This window comes from Pantherophis guttatus, chromosome 4 (genome assembly GCF_059756535.1).
Source record: "Pantherophis guttatus breed Tessera chromosome 4, ASM5975653v1, whole genome shotgun sequence".
Classification (NCBI taxonomy): Eukaryota; Metazoa; Chordata; class Lepidosauria; order Squamata; family Colubridae; genus Pantherophis; species Pantherophis guttatus.
Window position 1 is genome coordinate 96266123 of NC_142066.1, and position 23491 is coordinate 96289613.

At 37.4% G+C, this 23491-nt stretch overlaps 1 protein-coding gene across 2 annotated transcripts in view; it reads right to left on the reverse strand.

The window, feature by feature from the left end:
- Positions 1-258: 258 nt before the first annotated feature.
- The window catches only part of CDCP1 (CUB domain containing protein 1), a 128912-nt gene continuing 105679 nt past the window's right edge, over positions 259-23491 (reverse strand). For both annotated transcript variants that reach the window (XM_060685945.2, XM_060685946.2), the window contains 4 exons: positions 21619-22011; positions 11769-12131; positions 10858-10951; positions 259-3356 (listed from right to left, as the gene is read on the reverse strand). In XM_060685945.2, the coding sequence (XP_060541928.1) occupies positions 2927-3356; positions 10858-10951; positions 11769-12131; positions 21619-22011 (1280 nt within the window). In that variant the 3' untranslated portion in view covers positions 259-2926. The remainder of the gene's footprint in view (positions 3357-10857; positions 10952-11768; positions 12132-21618; positions 22012-23491) is intronic.

The following is a 23491-nucleotide window of genomic DNA, read 5'->3' on the forward strand; positions in this document are numbered from 1 at the left end:
CATTTTGTGCAAGTCTTCTTAAAATTGGTTTTCTTTTCTTTAATTTCTAAACATATAAATTTTATCATACAATAAAAAAGATTACCATAGCAATCAAGCTTTATCTAGTGTATTTTCCCTTTAACTATTTATAAGCTAAGAAGAACAAAGTACATTCAATCAGAATATCTTTTCTCTTCAATAACTCCATACACTTTGTTTGCTGCATTTCAAAGCAAGCTTCTCAGTAAAGAACAAGTCATTTGAGGTTTGCTTAAATTATCCTTGTAATTGTAAACATTCTTTTATTTCAATTTGAAGAATGAACAAAGTATATACAATATGCATATACACAAACATTTCAATTGTATGCATTAATGCAAATTAAATAAAACAGCTGTGTCAGAGGAACATATAAGAACCACCATGTTACAAGACTATGAAAACGCTAACATCAATACTTCCATTCATATTCAAAATGTGACAAACATTTACAAATATTCTAAATTAAGAAAACAACTTAGTAAGGTTTTTAAAAGTAAGAAAGAAATATATAAAGAACAAGTTGTAATAACTAAAGAATAGAAATTGTGACATAAAAGTAAAAAATGAGATAGGAGAAGAAAGTAGTTTTATAATGTTTATTTGACCCAACAGTTTATACTAAAATTTGGTTATTTGGAGTTTTGGATCTAACAACCTATCTTCTATTAGTGATAAAAGTAATAAAACTCTTGCTGTTGACAAGAATGTTGATTTCAGAAATAATTATGCTAACAGAAAATATTTTTGCAACTTTAGAAGGACAATTGACTGTGCTTTAATATACTTTCTTTTTCATTAAATAATCCCAAGCATCCCTGACAAAATTAACAATATGCATATATAAGAATGTAAACAAACTCAATCTTGTTTGCCTGAGGATATAAGGACCAATATCATACATAATTCTTTATAAAACAAACAGTAGTTCAGTTTATATCTAACCACACAGTTAAAGTAAAATAAAAATAGTACATAAACAGGAAGCAACACTCCCCACACTCAGTAGTACAGATAATGTTATCTGATTGGATAATGAAATGTCTCAAACAAACAACCAAGCTCAGAGAGCATCAAGGATCCAGTAAAATGAAATGATTAAACAGAACATTAAAAGCTTGGCTAATCTCATATTTGACTTTTCCTGTGATGCTGTAGCATCATCAAAAGGCTTCCTGCAGCCTTTGAAAAAATCGGGAGGCTTTGTGATGCAGCCTGAAACTTTTCAAACATTTGCAATCCCTGAAATAGGATAATAGAAATAATTACAGATGTACAATATATATTCTAAATAGTTTAATTTTTCATACAGATCAATCACGAAAATGTGGCAATTTCATAGCAGTCTTAGCATGCTCAGCTCTTTTTGTCAATTCATTACAACGCACATGCCATTCCAGAAAGTTGTCCAACCCCAGGAACAATCTGTTTGCTCAGCAAAGCAGGAGGAAGGGATGCTTTCAGAAGCTTCGCTGCACATACAAAGTGTGACCATAACTCCTTCTGGATTCTAGGAATTCATTTTGACTATTAATTCTTCTTTCTAAAAACAATCGTCTCATACACTTCACCAGGAAAATACATTGTGCAAGAGTCACTGTGGTTACAACAATGCAGAAGTTTTTTGCAGCTGTTAGCTGCTTACGTAGAACTTCAAAATGCTAAATTCAAGCTGAAGTAAAAATGCTTTTCCACATCTTCTCATCCATTGAAATGTATTGAGTAGAATTCTGTGTATTGCAAAAGTATCTTTCAAGATACATTCCATAAGAATAATAAACTTTAAAAAAAAACAAATAAAACCTGCTGAACTATATCTTTCCTGTTCCTTTTTTGCATTCTGATTTCTCAGGTCTTGGGTTAGGATACCCATTCTATATGGGTGTGGTTTGCCGTATCTACCACTGTTTTTTGTTGTTTACTTTTTAAATTTTTTTAGGATTACTATGTTCTGTTTTTATTCTATTGGTTCTACTGTATGCTATCCTGAGTCAGTTGGAGTGGACATTATCCAAATCAGGTATTCAACCCAAACTATTAAAGGTTACCGTAATTCACAATAGGCCAATCTATAGTATGCCTATGCTACCGTCTCATGATGTGTTCAAAACTGTATCTACAAAGGAACTTCTGTACCTTCCTTTCTCAAAAGTAGACAAATGGATGCACAGACTGACTACTGGTAATGTGTACATATCTATATAATAATCTTATATTGGTTTCCAAGAAATCTTATTGGTTCTTAGCATAAAGTGGCCAAGAAGCCATAGAACTCAAGTCGAAATATCTCAGAAGGCTTGTTTCCTATGTATCAGAATACTTTTACAGTCAATTACTTTGTAACAGTGGAACAATAATTCCATTAATTGCAGAATGGTCCTTTTATTTTCATTACAAACTTAGTGTTGTCCACCCTTTGAAATGTGTAACTGAGGATAATTTGTTAAAATTCACTAAATTATTTCCACAGAGCTAAAATTAAAAAGTAATATTTTTTTAAAAATACATATATTATACAATGTGTGTAAGGACAATAAGTAAAAATCTCATTTACAAAAAGCACAATTCTTGCATTTAATGCTCATTATCCAGCACAATCTTTGGATTAAGAGTTCTTTTGCTAACCTAATTTCTTAGTTTTGTTTAACATTCAGGTTTGCTGACTTTTTAAAAAAAGTTTACTTATATTGAAGATTAAAAATCTGTAAACTTCAAAGTTGTTGCATTCTATACAACAAAGTATGGCATTACATCCTCAGAAACCTCTTTCCCAAAATATGAACAGATCTGCTATCTATATTTTAGTAAAAAGAAACCACATAAATAGTTTTCAAATACAACCCATAAGTGAGTTATAAGTTTTTTCTTTGAATCAGAGAAGTCACAGATCATCAAGATATCAAGTCTAGTCCACAGAATTTCCCTGTTCATTGTTCCTGCTGCCCACGTGTCCATTACCATTCACATTCAGGTCACCATTATGAATATTCTCTGGCACATGACGTGCAAAGGTATAGTCCTCACTATCAGTTACAAGCATGTTTGATGATTCCTGCAGGTCTGAGCTCTTAGATATTTTTCTGATTGGAGGTGGGGAAGGTGGTGTAGTACTTACTGGTCCAGAAAAGGGCCTGTACACCCCTACCTCAGCCATCTCTGGTCTTGTAGAATTATCAAGCAGGTGCCCATAAACCATAACATCTTCAATGACTGCATAGACATGAGAATCATTCTTCTTCCTCTCCTTTTTAAAAATGCCCTGCCTTCCAGGTAACAAGGTGTTGACATTGGTATTATAAACTCCCACCACAGGGTTATGACTTTCCTTTCTTTTGCTATAAAAGAGGAAATAAATTTTAAAACAATACACATTTGGATTTTACTTTCTCACAGATTTTCATGATGTTGATTTACAAAGCTTACACTTTCATTTTGCTAATTAAAAGATGTCACATTTAACTTTTTACCATGATTCTTTCCCCCCAAGAAAAAAAATAGGTCTCACAGATTACATTAACATTTTACAAGTTTTAGCTCTTTCTGAAAGCCAGCTTCTACTTTCTCCTGTAGATTTTTACAAGTATTAAAAACAAATTCATATATCCCAGGCAATTAATTAAAAGCTGGCAGATTAGTCTATTTTGTGAGGTTTTGCAAACTTAATTCATGTAAACCAAATGACTAATAAAATATTCTTTCAATTTTATTTAATTTTTTAATGATCTCATATTGTGAGATGGTATGTTCTTATAACTTCATTAGTTTATTCATCTACCTTAATAGAAAAATCCTAAGGTTAAATTTAACTGCCAATGAATTATTACCCATGGCCAGCAGGTTATATGCTCTAGCGAGTGATAACGTGCAGAAATCTTATTAATAAAGAAAACAGAAAACACAAGATGCTCAGTTCAGCCCAAGGACTCAAGAAAAATAACTATGTTTTAACACTCTAGATAGAAAGACAGAATCTAATCTGCCCATATAGGGGGAAATTTCACAATAAGTTTTTTTCCCCTATGTAGCCCTTTGTCTAAACCTCTCTGGAGACTCAATGGTATTCCTATTTCATCTTCCCCGCAGAAGCAATTATTTTGAGTAATTTATTACCATTTCCTGATAATGAGATTTTCCATTTTATGTATGGCCTAAATCACATAATAGAAAACAGAACATTGTAGAATTTTGAGTGCAATATGACTCAGATTTACTCAGAAACATCTTTGCAAGTCTAGCCGGGGGTAGATGTCATCTATGAAACATCTTCAACTGGTTTTCCTTGTATGCCGTGGACATTGTTAGTTTTGTATTTATTTGCCACATTTTTTCCTATTTCTCCAATTCTATTGTGTGGTTAAAGTTTTTTGCCCATTTAATCATTGTATCCTTACAATGTATCCTATTTCTTCTTCCATTTTATATCGTAGCAAAAATTTGTATATTCTACTGATTAATTTCTCCTCCGTAGTTTGTATAATTTTGTCCAATTCATTTTGTTCAGTGTGTATCGCATTTTAATATATTTCTATATTTTATTATCTTGTCCCACTCAGTTAAATTTGGATGTTTTAATGTTTCTGTAGGTGAAATCCAAATTGGTATTTTTGTGTAATGTTTTTTAATCTTGATCCAATATAGTCTTTAACTTTTTCTTCTGCTATCTCTTCCTGACAGTATAGATTTGAGAAAAAACTTTTGTATAATTTCCTTTTTGTCCTCCCTTTTGTGTTGGGTTATTCCATTTTCATCTTTCAATTGATATATCATTCTTTTATCTTTTTCTTTTTTTAATTTATAGGCCAACCATCTACCCGTTTTATTCCATGTTAAAAAAAAAATTGTTTTGATAGCTTTATTTTCTGCGCTATTTCCTTTTGGATTGTTAAATTTATTTTATGTCTAACTATATTCCATTCCTCTTTTATTTTTTTATTTTGGGGATCTTCCTGTAATTTTCTTTCTAACTTTTAAAGTTCTTTCTGTAGTTTTTCTTGTTGATATTTCCTTTCCTTCTTCTTCCTGCGTTATAAGCCATTGTCAGTCCACAGATGTATGCCTTTAGCGTGTCCCAAAGGTTTTGTATTGATGTATCTTCTTTTTTATTCACATTAAAAAATATCTTCAACTCCTTTTCCAACATCTGTTTGTATTCTTTGTCTTTGCATATATTTTGATTCAATGTCCATCTTTTAAATCTTTTTTGTCCTTTCCATTTTATAGTTATTGGGTTGTGGTCTGCCCACTCGTTTACTCTTATTTTTACTTCTTCCACTCCTGTCTGTATTTCTGCTGTCATCCAAACCATATTAATCCTGGACCAGGATTGATGTGGGTATGAATAAAATGTATATTGGCTCTCTTCACTATGCATTTCTATCCATACATCTTGCAATTTTAGTTCTATTGTCATATTACAGAATTCTTGGTAATATATCTTTCTTTCTTTTTTTTTATTACTTTTGTAATCTTTTTTGATATCCACTATTGCGTTATAGTCCCCAATGGGGACTCAGATTTCTATCAGCTTGCATGAGCATCAGTTAAATCTTGCTGACACAGACCTGGCCATTTTAGAAGCAGGGCTGCATACAGGCACAGAGAGCACAGTCATGACTGTTTCATCATAGTATGATTTCTACTGGCAGGAAAAAATGAAGAAACTTGGGTTTATCCCTTCCTGAGTGAATGCTGATTGACCTAATGACACATAGAGTTGGCTGGGATGCTTTGGGAACTAGCTGACATGTTAATAAAAAGGAAGGGAGGTCAGTGGGTTTGTGGCAAAGCAATGGTGAAAATCACCATATCTAAGAGATGATCTTTGTATCTTCATTACAGAGATTCCCAAAGAAAAGTATTTTTACTCCCAAAAATTACAAATCAGTAAACATTATTGAGAGAAAATCCTAACAGGTTTGGAATATAACCATTCTTTGATAACAATTTCTGAAAATTAATACAAAAAAGTTAAGAAATCCAAGAAGAAATCAGCATGGTTGCCCAAAGATCTCTCTGATAAACTGAATGACAAAAAGAATAAGTACAAATGATGGAAAGAAGGACACATAACTAAGGCAGAATATCAGCAGATAGCCAGAATCTGCAAAGACTAAGTCAGGAAAGCAAAGGCTCAGAATGAACAAAGACTTTTTTTTAAAATTTGATTTATATGCCGCCCTTCTCTGGAGACTCAGGGCGGCTTACAATGTGTTAAGCAACAAAAGCAACAAACTTGCAACAAAAGTCAATGCGTTAAGCAACAAAAGCAACAAACTTGCAACAAAAGTCAAAGATAATAAAAAAAGTTTCTTCCAACTGGTCCAGAATGCGGCCACGTGGGTAGTCATGGGAGCCGCATGGCGCTCCCATACAACACCTCTCCTGCGTAAGCTGCACTGGCTCCCAGTGGTCTTCCGGGTGTGCTTCAAGGTGTTGGTTATCACCTTTAAAGCGCTCCATGGCATAGGATCTAGTTATCTTCGAGACTGCCTGCTGCTACCGACGGCCTCCCATCGACCTGTGCGCTCCCACAAAGAGGGCCTCCTCGGGGTGCCATCAGCCAAACAATGTAGGCTGGTGACCCCCAGGGGAAGGGCCTTCTCTGTGGGGGCACCTACCCTCTGGAATCAGCTGCCCCCAGAGATAAGGAGAATCCAAGACCTTGGTGCCTTCCGCCGTGCCCTTAAAACCTTCCGCCGTGCCCTTAAAACCTTCTTTTTCCAGCAAGCCGGGCTGGCCTAACACTTTTTAAAATGTTTTTAATTGTTTGTTATTGTTTTTAGTCATGGGGCCAAATTTATATATATCTTTTTAATTGTATTTTAATGTTTGTAGTTTATGCTTTTACTTGGCTGTTCACTGCCCTGAGTCCTCAGGGAGAAGGGCGGTATACAAATTTTAAAATAAATAAATAAATAAATAAACATATAAATAACAAGAAAAAAAATCAAGGAAACAGTCAGTCCATTAAAGAGAGAAGATGGCAAGGAAGTAACAGGCAGCAGAGAGAAAGCAGAGCTGCTTAACTCATTCTTTGCATCAGTCTTCATGCAAAAAGAAACTAGAGCCAAGGGGTGTCAAATTCGATTTCACTGAGGGCTAGATCAACATTGTGGTTGTCTTCGGGGGCTGGGGTGTGTGGTCGTGGCTGACTGGGTGTGGCCTGGGGGTGTGGCCAGCTTGACATCGCTCATGTGGGTGGTGGGTGGGGAATCCAGAGGTCTCTGGTGGGTGGGGCAGGGGATGGGAGGCTCATTCTGTGGGATAAGCTGAGGCGAGGCAGAGAGTGGGGCAGCTACCGCTGGTGTGCCATCAGTTGCTTTCAGCATCTTTCAGTTTTTTCACCCCACCCCCACCAAGCTGGTCTGGTCTGGTGGGAATTGCCTTCCGCCTTCTCTCCCATGCCACAAATGAGGATTGACCATCCCTCAAGCCCTGCCGCTGACAAAGTAAATCCCAGGCACTTCGCTGCAATGAACAGATGAAAAGCGCAGCTTTTGTCTGAAGGAGGAGGAGGAGCAGGGAGAAAGAGGGAAAGCAGCTAAGTGAGAAGCATCCTGCCGGCCAGGCACTGAAGCACGCTGCTGGCAGCCCTGGTATAACTCCCCAAGGTTGGATCAGCGCTCTCTTGCTCTCTCTCTCTCGCACAGTGCCTGGCCAGCAGGGTGCTTCTCACTTGCTTTTCATCTGCCCATTGCAGTGCATTGGCCAAGATTTACTTTGATAGTGGTGGGGCTTGGGGGATGGTCAATCCCCGTTCATGGCACAGCAAAGGCAGAAGGCAATCCCCCCACTAGACCAGACTGGTGGGAGTGGGGTGGGAAACCAAATGGCACCGAAAGCAGCTCTTTCTCTCTCTCACACACACAGAGGTTTAATCAGATCGTTCTCTTGCTCTCTCACCTCACCTCATGGTGGCAGCATCAATCATGTTCTCCACGGTAAGTCTGCACTGCTTCGCCCTCTATCCCCCCACCATCTCTCTTTGTTTGTCTTCATTCTTCACCACTTCTAATCCTTGTTCACTGCATAACGGAGCAGGAGGATGAGCAACAGACTGGTGCGGCAGCCACAAAGCAAGGCGGTAGGGGGGTGGAAGATGAAAGAAGGCTGTGGAGGGGTGGAAGACGAAGCAAGGCAAGATGCGCAGAACTGCACCACATGCTGGCTTACCTAAGGGCCCCTCAGCCAGGCCATCAATGTCATGACAACTGCCTGACCTCGTGGTGGCGCCTCCAGAAATCCGCCCAGGACCCTGTGTGGCCGCTGGCCTGCTTCTCCTTGCTTGCCCGCCGCAATGTAGCAAGAGGCTGAGGGATGCATGTGGGACCCTGGATGGGACTGCTGGAGTCGCCGCAAGATGAGGCAGTTGTCAGGATGTAGATGGCCTGGCTGCGGGGTGCTCAGGTAAGCCAGAGTGGGATGTGGGGGGCAGTTATGCACCCCTGTCTTGCTTCCTCCAACCCCCACCACCTCGCTTTGTGGCCACCACACCAGTGTGTAGCTCAGCCTCCTGCTCCATTACAGCAGTGAGCAAGGAGAAGTGGTGAAGAACGAAGCGAGGTGGGGGGGGGGGGTGGAGGACGAAGCAAGGCAGGGATGCAGAGCTGGCCCACCCACCCCGCATGAGCTTACCTGAGGGCCCTTCAGCCAGGCTACCCATGCCAAACCCTCACCCTCCCACCCCCCTACCCTCTCCCAGGGCAGCCACATCCCTTCACTAACCTGCTTTCCAGCTCCGTTCACCACTACCATGTGCCAGGCAACAAAACTAGTCTGTGGGTCTATGGTAAAAAAAATAGTTCATAACTTCCAACTTCTCATGAAAAAGAAAAAGATCTCACAAAGTTGGAAGGTCTGAAGTATTTTTTTTACCATACTCCCAACAGACTACTTTTGTTGCCCTGCATGCAACGGCAGTTAACTGGGTCTGTGTGCGCATGTACCCACTGCTTCCTGTGCCCAAGCATGATCACCGGGATGGCGTCGTCCAGGCCAAAGCAACTTGGACCAGCCCTTTACAGTTTCCAGGATGGCCATGCAGGCCAGATCTGACCTTATCATGGGCCGAATCCAGCCTGTGGGTCTTGAGTTTGATACCACTGCTGTAGCCCAACCTACCAAAAACATAACTGTAAAAGACAGACTAGAAATAAAAGTTAAAATAAGCAAAAAAAGGTAAAGAGAACACCAATCTGATGAATATAAATCACTGAGACCTGACAGATTACATCCCACAATTTTAAAGGAGCTGGCAGATGTCATCTCAGAATCACTGTACCACATCTTTCAAAAATCTTGGAGTACCAGGAAGCTACCAGAGGACTGGAAAAGAGCTGATGTGGTTCCCATCTTCAAAAAAGGGGGAAAAAACAGACATAGGGAACTACAGACCAAACAGTCTAACATCAATACCCAGGAAGATACTGGAAAAGATAATAAAAAACAGATCTGCCAACATCTAGAACAAGTAAAATAACTAGAAGTCAGCATGTGTTTGTTAAAAACAGATCATGCCAAACCAATCTTATTTCATTCTTCAATATAGTGACTAAATTAGTAGACCAGCGAAATACTATGGACATAATAGACTTCAGCAAGGCATTCCACAATGTAGACCACAACCTACTTCTTGGTAAGCTAGAAAAAAGTAGGATAGATAGCATCACTATCAGATGGATTTGTAGCTTGATGATAAACCATACTCAACGAGTAGTCCTTAATGGGACTACATTCACATGAAGGGAAATAAGTAGTTGGGTACCACAAGGTTTCATCTTAGGCCGAGTACTCTTCAACATTTTCATAAATGACTTAGATGAAGGAATAGAAGGGGAATTTACCAAATTTGTGGATGATACTAAATTGGCAGGAATAGCCAACACCTTAGATGATAGGCTCAAGATCCAGATAGATCTTGACAGACTTGAACACTGGGCCCTATCTAACAAAATGAAATTCAATGTAGAGAAAAGTAAACTCTTACACTTAGGCAAGAAAAACCAAAAGTACACATATAGACTGGATGAAACCAGGCTTAATAGTAGTAACTGTGAGAAGGATCTTGGAGTCTTAGTGGACAACCTATTAGCCCTAATTACAACTTACTGTTTTGTTTAAAATTATTGCTATACTTTATCATCAAGGAGAAGTGAAGCTACTGTTCAGAATATTCTGCATCAGATGGCAGCCTTGGTTACTGTGCAGTCAGAATTGAATTTGAGAACCTACTTCAGACCTTGTAATATTCTAAAACAGCCCTGGTTCAGGTACACAACTTTTATCATGACATCCCTGCATACAGGATGACACCTAGGAAGTTCTTTTACTCTCCTGCTTCAGACATTCTTTTCAAGTTTACCTGCAACCCATATGGACAATCTGAAATTCCTAGCCTGACTTCTCTTTTTCCCTTAGCCTTCCCATTGATGTCAAATTGCCATGCAATTAATGGCAAGGAAAAACCTTAGCAGAATTTTGTGTTTATTCCCCATGAAGCTCATCGACCTGGGATTGGAGGGAGAGTAAAGGTGACAGGGGAAAAACTAGAGCCGGAAGAGTCTTTTCTACTTGCTTCTTCCTAGGCAATTTTCCACTTAGCTCCCAAAACAGCTATTTCTGAGAATATTGTGAAGTATTCTTCCTGCAATGGGAAGTATCTGTCTTTCATTCCAACAGACAGAGCCTCTAAAAGAGAGATGATATTACTGCCACAGATGAAACCCCTCTTTCAAAGAAATTTCAGAGGGGAAATACCACTAATGCATTGTTTGCCTAAGGCCCACTAATCTGACAATAGAAAGAAACTTGTTTGTTACCGGAACAAAATGAACATACCTTTTTCTTTTTTTCTTAACATAGCAGATGAGGAGCCCAGTAATAGCTAGAACTGCCATCCCACCAGCCACCACACCAATTATGACGGTCAAATCTGTGAAAAGATAAAGGGAAAGAGACATTCAGGATGGTTCAAAGTAAGAGGGAAAGGATTTTGTTCCTTCCAAAACTACTCAAAGACTTCTCATGCAGAAGATCAGAGACTTGGAAAGAGAGGAGTTACACAGATTCTTCCCCTCCAGTGTCATCTTCCATGTCTTGAATAAAACACCCTCAAGACTAATTAAACATATTGACAATTTACTAAAAGCCAAATTTAAAATATTGTTGATTACATGCCTGTTTATAGAGAAATAGAAAGAGGGAAACAAAAATCAATTTGAAATTCATGAACAATTCACCGACTGCGGAGATACATAATGTTTCTCCAGTAGTTAATAGCTGGGTGGTAAGATGAAAGGGAGCGATGGTGAAGAAGTTAAAGAAAGACAGAAGGAAAAAACAAATAAACAGGAGAGGAGTCATAAGAAATTATATAGCAGAAAAAAAAGTCATGCATTATTACTGTCTCTTTTCAAAGATACTCTTCTCAGGAGGTTGGGAGTGGTTACCTGATATCTTCCTCATTTGTGAACTTCCATGCTCAACAGCATTTTGATTGCTGCAATTTTACATTTACATTATGCTGAAGAAATATCCATGTTAAGAAGAACGATGCACAAAATAAGAGACATCATATTGATTCGTGCCACATTTTAGATCTGTTTTTGTACCCAAAATTAAACCATGGGCTATGGGGGGTCTAGTTCCCTGGGCTAGTAGGTTCAAAAGATTCATTCATGCAGAATAGTTCTTTCTTTGTATGAAATTCATAGAGAACTTGGTTATGTAACAATGTGAGTATAACTTACCTGAATTTTTTTGAAATGTCACTAAGAATTGCAAACTCAGTTGTTGCTTGGCAGATGGTTTACAATTAGTGATATTAATCCAAAAATGCTGTCTCAAATTCAAAGTCCTCGGGAGTACATTATCATCACGGCACACAGTTTCTAAGGCTTTTGCACTCTGTTCTTTAATGTAGATAAAAGCCCTACTCTTTTCACATGTTATGCCCATCCTTTCATTTAAGAATGTCAGCCGTGCAACTTGCTTTGGCAGGACACTGATATTCCAATACACTGACATAAAAGGAAGAAGGCCTTCCAGCCAGTTAGGAGTCTGTACATAAACTTTGGTCTTTCGATCCGGACTAAGGGTGAAAATGCAATCTTCTGTAGAGGCAGGGAAGGAAAAAAACATTTTATTCTTTATTCTAATAACATAATCTGAAACAACACAGTTGCTTAAAAATGACAGTAGCTGTCTTACGGTATCAATAATGAGCTCAAATCTATAGGTGCCATAAATTATTCAGAGAATGATTGATTAGAACTCCATGGCAGCTACTGATCACATCATACGGTACATGCTACTTGTCTTATACCTTCTCATCTGCAAACTTACCTGAGCGCCTTATGTTTTGTAATGGCTTCTGTGATGATTGATCTATTCTCTGTGGTATTTTATTGCCAATATAGGTCATCAGGATCATACTGGTAGTAGTCAAGGACTTGCTTCTTTTTCAGTGCCCTTCTCTATTTTATGCCAGTTTACTAATTCTATTAAAATTTGCTTTATGGAATAGAAGTTTGCACAGCTAGAAAACTTTTGCTTTCCTTTCTCTAATCAAATAGTAATCTCCCTCAAAAGGGCTACCATTAATCCTTTCTGGATGATGATGATTTCAATTTAATAAATTATGAATTTCCAATGGAGTAGTCTTAAAGTATCACTTTTATAAGAACAGATAAAAAAACAAAACAAAAAACCCACAATCTATTATCTTCCTAGAATCACCTGACTCTTGTGCAAAGAATGTTTGGGTGTTTCTTATGAAAATAGTTCATGTTGTAATTCCTCCAGCTGGGGCACTGTTACTGAGTGGGGCCTAATTGAAATGTTTTCTCTCATGATAAATATAGTTTCTCTCTCCAACCCATCCAAATACTATCAATATTTTTATTTATTTATTAAATTTCAGTGTCATCTAACTCTCTGATATACCTACTCTGGGAAGCTTGCAACATAATTTTTTAAAAAATAATTAAATATATCACTGTTCAAACATTATTGGATAATTGTAATATACCAAAATGCTCTTTGAATTGGTATCTGTTGTGTTAAAGTTATTGGATAACATACATGTTTTTCCTTTAGCTTATTGTTTTAAATTTAATTTCCAGTTTTAACAAATAGGAAATCTTCCAAAACATTCATAGCTGAGAATTTGGGGAACTAAAGAAATGAATGTCTTGGAAGATTGGTAGACTGCTCAGGCTAACAGTAGGTTGTTGTAGAGAGGTACTATATTCTGCTCCAAGCTCCCCAGGAGAACAACAATATACATACAGAAACAAAAAAACCATTACCCCCCAAAACCAATATTAAAACATGTTGCAAGCTGAGACTTCTGGCGGTGACGACATCGTGCAGGGGTGAGGAAATGGGGCTGCTGTTTCTGGAACCTCAAACTCTCTATTAGAAGCTCTTTAAGAGCACTCCCGATCCCGTAGAGACCGGGAAATAAAAGAGGAAATCTTGATGCCCCTGGGCACTACGCTAGCATCGGAGGGGATATCGGATGAACCTCTTTAAACTGGTGGAGAGAAAGTTGGCCTCAGGGCAGATAGGAGCGATGGCGGCCGCCTAGAGTGAAGCTAAAAGGGACTGCAGTTTTGTGTGGTTGTGTAAAGAAACCCCAGATGGAAGAGAAGAAAAGGAGAAGCACGGACTGAGGTGGGCGCAAAACTAGGGGATTAACTAACGGTGGCGAACTAAAACAGAAGCGCAATAAAATGTAAAAAAAATCAACAACAATAGCATGAGAAAGAAGAGACCCGTGGAGTGACTAGGCAAGATCGGAAGACTGATAATCCCAGGACCCCAGAGACGGTGGTGGAGAAGGAGGGAGCCGGAGCCGGAGAAGGAGATAAACATTTTAACTTAAAAACAGCGAGGCTAAAAGGAACTTAAAAGATTTTTGAAGTCCCTGTGGGACTTTAAAATGGAGCGGCGTTATCAGTGATTGCAGAGAGAGAAAAAGAGACTTGAGGGGAAGGAAATCTGATACGAATGGACTACAGGAAATAGTAACATTTACAGCCACTGATGAGATCGGAGAAGAAACGTTAAGTACCATTAAGAAAAAAGAAAAAAAAACATTTTCCTTTATTTCTATATTTGATTAATTGTATTTTTATATATTAATTATTAAGGTAATGGAAAATAAAGGGGGGGAAGGAACAGAAATAATACCGTAACTCTGAAATATATATGCATTGTGAATTTATAAAATTTGAAAAAGGGGAAGGTGAATGAATTATAACCTAGGCTGATTGAAAATACTGTAAATAAGAACTGAAAACTTGTAAAATAATAACTAAGTAATATTAAGTGATTAGTAATCAATAGAAGTGTATCAAAGTGTGGTAACATTATAAGGGAAATTGGTGATTAAGAATTATATGTTAGTGTGGGAAAGTTTTGTACGAGCATTAAGTGTCAACTATAACTACCATAATGAAAACAGGGAAAAAACCAGCTGTAAATACCACAGCAATGGTGGCATCACCACTACAACAAAAAACGTTAGATAGCATGGTAGGAAAAGAAAAGGAGAAAGAGAAAGAGAAACCGGAATTGACACTAACTGCCATGCAAAGCATGTTTTCAATGATCCAGGAAACACTGTTAAAGACTCAAGAAAAAATAGCAGAAAATCATGAAGAAATGAGAATATTTAATGCAGAGATTAAAAATGAAATTGGAGAAGTTAGAGAGGATATTAAAAATATGAATGACAAAATCGGAGATATTCAACAATCAATAATAGAAAACGAACAAAGAATTAGAAAAGCAGAAACAAAAATAGATCAAGTAGAAACAAAGGTAGAGGCAATGGAGCAAAAAGCCCTTCAATTAAATGAGGAGATGTCCGACTCAATAACAATGCTTGAGATGGAGAAAGTTTCATATTTTCTCCGTTTTCAAAATATAACAGAAGAAAAACATGAAGACTTGGGAGAAAAAATGGCGGAGATAGTGTAAGAAATAATACAAAAAGACAAACTAGAAATAAAAGGACAATTAGATGAAATATATTGCGTACATGCAAACTATATAAGAAGACATCACCTGGCAAGAGAAGTACACATCAGATTTTTCCAAACGATCAATTAGAGAGGAGGTATATAGGAAATCTAGAGAAGGGACGTTGACATACAAAGGAAAAGAAATTATAGTCCTAAAACAAATCCCCCGAAGAATCAGAAATCAACGTCAACAGTACCAATTTCTAACAACGCAACTGAACAGATATAAAATAATCTTTAGATAGTTAACTCCGGAAGGGATCTTGGTCACCTGGGAAGATAAAAAATACAAAATAGACACAGTAGAAAAAGTGAGGGAATTTTATAATGTGCACTTTGACCAGGAGTAAGAGCAGGAAAGTAAAGAAGAAACAGAAATTAGAAGCCAGGAAGAAGAGCAAATAGAAGTGGTGCAAGAGAAAGAAGTGAGGAAAAATCAAGAGAAAGAAAGAGAGGAAAGAGAGGGGGCAAGAACAAAATCTTGGATGGAAACAAGACATACTAAAAAACAATTACATTAGACAATGGAAGAGGCAATGAAACTTTTTTCTGTAAATATAAACTGACTAAATGCACCAAAGAAAAGATCTCAAACATTTACAAAATTACGAAAGTTAGGAGTAGATGTGATATGCCTTCAAGAAACACACATCAAAAAAGGGTACCAAAAAATACTAGAAAACCCAAAATTAGGAAAATTATATACATCCCAGATTCAAAAGAAGAAAAGAGGAGTAGCAGTTTACATAAAAGAAAGAATAGATTTGAAACTATTATATGCAGACGAGGAAGATAGAACGGTGATGGTTGAGTTAGTACTAGAAAGTAAGAAAATATTATTAGTAGCAATATATGTCCCTAACCAAAACCAACAAGAATATTTTAAAGGAATACATAAAAAAATAGTAGAATTAGAATATGAAGAGATCTGTCTAATTGGAGACTACAATGCAATAGTAGATGTGAAAAAAGATTATAAAAGTAGCAAAAAGAATAAGAGAAAGAAGGAAATACTCCCAAAATAATTTTTTGATATGACCATGGAAATTAATTTGAGAGATGTTTGGAGGGAAACACACGAAGATGAGAACCAGTTCACTTTTTATTCCCACCCTCACCAATCCTGGTCCAGAATCCTGGATGACTGCAAATATTAGGAATGGGGTAGAAAAAATAGAAATAGAAGTAAATCAATGGGCAGATCATAACCCAATCCTTATAATCTGGAAGGGGAAAAAAAGGTTTAGGAGGTGGACAATGAATCAAAGGATATGTAAACAAAAGGAATTCAAACATATGTTAGAAAAGGAATTAGATTTATTTTTAAAAACAAACAAAAAAGAGGATACTTCCTTATAGAACAGGTGGGATATGGCAAAAGCATATATAAGGGGCTTGACTATTGCTTTCTTAGGAAAGAAAAATAAAGAAAGGAAACAGAAGATAGATAAATTATATGAAGAATTAAAGAATATAGAACAGAAACTTCAACAGTATCCTGATAATAAAAAAATAAAAGAGGAATGGAAAAAAGTTAAACATAACATAAATTTGATAAATCAAAATGAATTAGCACAGAAAATAAAAATGGCCAAACAGAATTATTTTGAGTTTGCGAATAAAACAGGCAGATGGTTGGCGTATTGAAAAAAGATAAAGATAAAAGAATGATACACCAACTTAGAGATGAAAAAGGAGATATTCAATATAGCAGGGAGGTGAAAAAAGAAATCATTAGGACATTTTATGCAAATTTATATAAACAAGAAGAAGTAGAGGAAGAAAAGATAAAACAATATATAAAAGGATCGGATATGCCAATAATTACAGATGAACAAAGAGAAATATTAAATGGGCCAATAACTAAGATGGAACTAGAATTCCCACTGAAAAAACAAAAAAACAACAAAACACCGGGGCCAGACGGGCTACCAGTGGAGCTATATAAAACTGTACAAGAAACAATAGGAGAAACTATACTAGAGGTATATAATGAGGCTCTGGAGAAGACAAAAATCCCATTATCTTGGACGGAGGCAATAATCACAATCATACCCAAAGAGGACACGGATCATAAATTAATTCAAAATTATAGACCAATATCTTTATTGAACACAGATTATAAAGTGTTCGCAGCAATTATAGCGGAAAGAACCAAAAAAGTATTGAATAATTATATCCATTTGGAGCAAAATGGATTTCTGCCGGGCCGTCAAATCAAGAACAATAATAAATGCACTTGAATACTATGAAGCACATCCGGAAAAACAAGCTTTGCTGGTTTTCCTTGATGCCCAAAAAGCATTTGATAATTTAAACTGCAAATTCTTAAAGGCGCAATTAAAGAATATGCAATTTGGAATAAAATTTGAAAAAATCATTGGAGAAATTTACACAAAACAAACAGCAAGAGTAATTCTAAATGATGACATAACAGACCAATTTGATATTACAAAAGGGGTTAGACAAGGCTGCCCACTGTCTCCATTATTGTATATTTTAACACTGGAAATCTTGTTAAAAAAAATTAGGGAAGACCAAGAAATTCAAGGATTAAAAATAAGACGAGAAGAATACAAAGTTCAGGCTTTTGCCGATGACCTTGTATTTATAATAGCAGAGGAACCATTAGAAGTAACACCAAAACTGTTCAAGAAAATAGAAGAATTCGGAGAGGTGGCTGGGCTAAAAATAAACAGAAATAAATCGAAACTAATAGCAAAAAAACCTCACGAAAAATCAAGAAAAGGAATTGGAGAATAGCACACAAATTCAAATAATGAAGAAAATAAAGTATTTAGGGATCTGGCTGTCACCAAGAAGCTCATCAATAAAGGAAAACAATTACGACAAATTAATGGTACAGATAAAAAAAAATTTGGATAACTGGAGAAACCTACAGATCTCATTAATGGGAAGAATCTCCACTATTAAAATGAACATTCTACCAAAATTATTATATCTATTCCAGGTCGCTCCAATAAAATTAGAGAAAAAGTTTTTTGAAACATTGAATAAGATAATCTCCAAATTTATATGGCAAGGAAAGCGACCACGAATTAAACTTAAACTACTTCAAGACACGAAAGACAGAGGAGGAACAGCACTCCCAGATTGGGAACTCTACTATCAATGGATGGAATTAAAAAACAGCAGGATATTAACAATTGAAGGCCATGAACTGCAAATGGGATGGCATTCCTTTTTATGGGATGAAAGATATAAAACACATACCTATTTTAAAAGACATACAATTAGGAATACACTACTACTAATTTGGCTAAAAATTAAAAAATCCGAATTGGCTATCACCATCAGAAGCGGTAAGGCACCCAAATTTAACAGAACCCAAAAACATAATTAGATATAAAGACTTAATTGATTATCAAGGGAAGCTGAAACCAAACAACAATTGGAACTAGAGTTAAATAGAGAAATCGATTGGTGGATTTTCACACAGATCCAATCCAAACACAAGGAACACATAAAAACATATGAAATCCACAGAGAGAAACAAGAACTAGATAAAATTATATTAGACTCACAAGAGAAATTAATTAGTAAAATCTATAATTTTCTATTGCGATATAAGATGGAGGAGGAAACAGTAAAAGATACAATGATTAAATGGATGCAAAATTTTAAATATACAATAGATTTGGAGAAGTGGGAGGAATTATGGCAAATGAATACAAAATTAACACTAGCGGTGGCATACAAGGAGAACCAGCTGAAGATGTTTTATAGGTGGCATATGTCGCCCACAAGATTGGCAAAAATTCATTCAAAGAATAGTTTATTATGCTGGAAATACAAAAAAATTGCAGGGTACTTTTTACCATCTATGGTGTACGTGCCCGGCAGCAAAGAAGTTTTGGTCTAACATCAAGAAATGGTTGGAACAAATAACAAAATTACAAATAGAGATGAAACCAGAAACTTTCCTGCTAGGAATCTTCACAAAAACATATCCTAACGATATAAAATACCTGATAATACATATTCTAACGGCAACTCGAATAACATACGCAAAGAACTGGAAACAAGAAAAAATCCCAACGGAAGAAGAGTTAACAGATAAAATCGCACAGTGTGCTGAAATGGATAGACTAACAAAAGAGATTAAGGAAAAAGAAGAGACAGAGTATTATAAAATATGGGACAAATGGTTACCTATAACGCCGCTAATAAAGATATATAGGTGCAAGAAAAATAGAATAAAGATAGATATATTAATAATTTCCTATGGGCAAGTAAACATGAACAGGAGTTTCAAAACAAAAGTATAATTCAAATATCAAGATTGTTAAGAAATCCCAAGGGGAGGGGAAAAAGAAGAGGAGGGGGGAGAAAAGGGAATGGGAAAAATTACTAGGCTAAACATAAGGGGAAAATCACAACTGTATTAATTGAAGAACCACTACAAAATATTGCTTTAAGAAGAAAATTTACTTATACGCTGTATGTTTTGTAAATGTGTTTTTTATATGTGTTTTATATGTGTTTTAATAAAGTTTATAAATTTTTAAAATTAAAAAAAAAAACATATTGCAAGCTAGAATTAAAGATGAGTTAGATAGGCTTTAAGTATTTAGGCAAGATTGCATTTGAGTCCTGCTTTTTTAATGGCTCCTTTAATGGCTCCTAATGTGTTACACTCCCAACAGGATAGCTGGACATAGCCTGGAACTGTTATCCATCTATATGACATTTTCTTTTGCTTCCATTTATCGTATGTTATTCCAAGTTAATTAAGTATTCCACATTGTGATAGAACCCAGTTATCATATCTTAAACATTAAATTAATTTTAATGTAATAACACAGAAAACGAATTATAGAAAAGAGCACTGCATTTGATTCTCAGTTTAGAAAGGCATGATAAAATCCAAGAATCTTTATATATTGCATATAAGCAAGAAATATAGGTAACCCTTGAGGTACGAATGTAATGTTGCTTGCCAATTACATTTGTAACCCAAGGATTCATCCGAGTGAATCATGTAAACATGAAAACTCCCTGCCTTTGCCCATGCATTCGCTAATCTAATGTGCTGGTCATTAACTGCACGAGGTATCTCAGAGTGAGGAAGGCCATGGGGGGGGGACTGATGGAACAGGCCATCCAAGGCCCTGACCCACTGAGATATCTCATACTGCCCGCAATTTCTTCTCCCCATCTTACTTGCCAAGATCTAGTGAGCTGTCTCCTCTCTGCCATGATTTGCCTATTTCTGGTGCTCCAAAATGTCAGCGTGTGAGTTCATGAATTGGTATAGACAAGGTAACAGGCCAGCCAATGGGGACTGTTTGGTGATCCAGACGGCTTGGAGCCTGGGAGTGGCTTAGGTTCACTGATCTGTATATATATGAGTGCCTCTGTATTATATCTTACTTCTGTGAGTATTACTTCTATGCTTCTGTAATTATTGATTCTGTACTTCTAGATTCTGAGTTCTGATTCTGGCTTTTGCTGCATGATATTGTATATAAAGAAGTTTCTTATATAAATGAATCCTGCTGAATTCTTTACTTGCGTGTTGGTTGGATTGCTGCAAACTCTGACACAAAAGCGGAGTAGTGAGAGCAGAGAGAGAGCGGGATGCGTGTGTCAGCTTGTTATCTCCCACTAGGCTCCAATTGTCTTTGCAAAATGCTCTTGCCCGCAAACAATGGAGCCCATGAAGGATGCGCCGGGCCCTCCCGGGCCCTGTTTTTGCTGGTAAAGTTTTCCAAAGGCTTGTCAAAGCCTAGAGGGAGATAGCATCCTTTTAGGCTCTGATTGTATTTGCAAAAAATCTTTGCTGGCAAGAACAGAGCCCAAGGATAGGCACATCCATCCTGGGCTCTGTTTTCAGCAGCAAGGGCTTTTTGCAAAGACAATCTCCCTCTAGGCTACTGCAAGCCTTTGCAAAAAGCCTTTGCCGACAAGAACAGACCCCAAGAGAGGCTGGCATGTCCACCCTGGGCTCCGTTTTCAGTGGTGAGGGCTTTTTGCAAAGATGACCTGAGCCTAAGAGGGAAATTGCAAGCTGAACAGGGCGCACTTGTCCCGTTCTCCCTTTGCTCTCACTGCTCCTGTTTTAGAGCAGGCAAAGAAACCGTGGCAGAAAGGCTGGAGAGGAGACAGCTTACTAGATCTTTGCAAGGTGAATCTCCATAGGCTCAGTGCTGGTAGAGACCTGCCCGACGGGAGGGCGGGGGGGGGGGAATAGGCAGGATGAATGCTGCAGTGCCTCTGCGGTCGTAAAGAGTGAACGACTGCTGTGGTGCTGCTACATTCGTAATTTCGGGACTGTGTCATAAGTACTTGGGGGAGGGGGGTTATGTCGTAATGTTGAATGTTCGCTAAGTGAATTGTCATAACTGGAGGATTAGCTGTAAAAAAAAACTAACTTACCTTGTAAGACTGTGGTCGTTTGTAAAGGGTGAACAACTGACATGGTGCTGCTTCATTCGTAACTTCAGGACTGTGTCATAGTACTTGGGGGGGGGGTGTTATGACATTGAACAGTCACTATGTGAACTGTCATAACTCAAAGATTATCTGTAAAAGAAAATTAACTTACCTTGTAGAACTGGCTTAAAAAACAGCTTCAGATCCCCTTTCTGAGCATTAGACTCATTGAACCATCTTTTGCCAAATGTCTTAAGGGTTATGGTGACATTATCTTTAATCTGGATTTTTTCAATGTCTCCAACAGGACAAAAATAACCAAGACTCCATGACCTTCCTGGACTGGAGCCATTAATAATATAACTATAACTTCCATTGCACCTTTGATCCCGGTTTGGGATATGTTGCTTGAGTTTCAAGGTGGAGGACCTGATTTCTATATTCACTGCTTCAAGAGCTTGAATTTTCCATGTAAATGTCTCAATTAAAATTGGCAGCTGGAGAAGAACCGAAGGTACAGCCAGCTGGAAGAATAGATTTTCACATGTTCTGGCATTCCAGCAAACTGTATTTAGAAAAAACAGAACACAGCAGATTTGAATCTGAAACTAATTAGAAAATCAGGCAATTTTCTATCTTTCCCATTATTGTTTTTTCTACATGGCAAGCATCTTTTTCTACATGGAAGATTTTCTGGTAAATCAATAAAACTTAGTATTTGAGAGATCTGTATTTGAGTAATTATCTGTATATTAATGTTACAAAGCTGGTGCCCTCCAGATATTTTAAGGTTCAGTTTTTAATTCACTATATTTTTCACTGCAACAAACTATCATTAAACTACTTTCAACAATACAACTATATTGGTTCAACAGTCACATTAAGTTGCCAATTAATTCTCAATATTCCCTTTCACCATATTTTTCGGAGTATAAGACGCTCCGGACTATAAGACACACGTATCTTTTTTGGAGAGGAAAACAAGAAAAAAAAATCTGCCTCTGCCTCCCAGCAATTTGCTTCTTTGCAGCAAACAGCTCGTTTCAATTCCAGTTTAGCACAGCCTTATTAGCACAAGCAGCTGATTGTCGGTTGGATCGGCCTCCCGAAGATCAGCTATTTCAGGCTGCAGGGATTGCCATAGCCTATTGCCGCCTCCGCGCGCCCCATTTTCCAGGCGGGTGGCGGGTGGGTGGGGCTACATTTGATGTATAAGACTCACCCAAATTTTCACCCTCTTTTATGGGGGAAAAAGTGCATCTTATACTCCAAAAAATACGGTAATTTACACTGATATGTGAACTATTGCATACATGATTACTTGAATATGTAACACCCTAATGGCTCATATAACACTTTAATGCGCAAGCTGCATTGGGTGCTGATTTGTTTCTGGGTCTGCTGACTTGTTTCTGTGTCCAATTCAAGGTGTTGGTTATGACTTTTAAAGCCCTACATGGCATGAGACCTATGGAAACATCTTCGTCCTATTACAACAGCCCAGCCCAGCCCAGCCCAACCATTCAGGCAGAGAAGACATGCTGCAGACTATCAATAAAAGAATTCCAACCAGTGGACCCAGGAAAAAAGCTTTCTCTGCCATTGCCCCCATCCTGTGGAACATTTTCCCCCTAGAGTGAGGGTCCCCCACTTTCCTAGCCTTCTGAAAAGGAGTCTTGGGGCTCATATAGAAACATGAAGTTGTGGGGCTGGCTAGTGCATTGAAAACTTTCCCATCTTTTAATTAATTTTTTATATTAATGTTTAATACATCTTTGCATTTTTAATTTGTAAATTTTATATTCTGTTTTCAATGTTTGATATTTTATCTGTATACTGTCCACAGGCAGTGAGGGAGATTAACAGTTCTGAGAGAAAGAGAGAGATGGGGGGAGGGAGAGAAGAGAGAGAGAGAGACAGAGGGAGGGAGGGGGAGAGAGAGAAAGAGAGAGAGGGAAAGAGAGATGGAGGGAGGGAGGGGGGAAGAGAGAGAGAGAGAGAGAGAGGAAGAGAGAGGGAGGGAGAGATGAATCCAGTGATTTTAG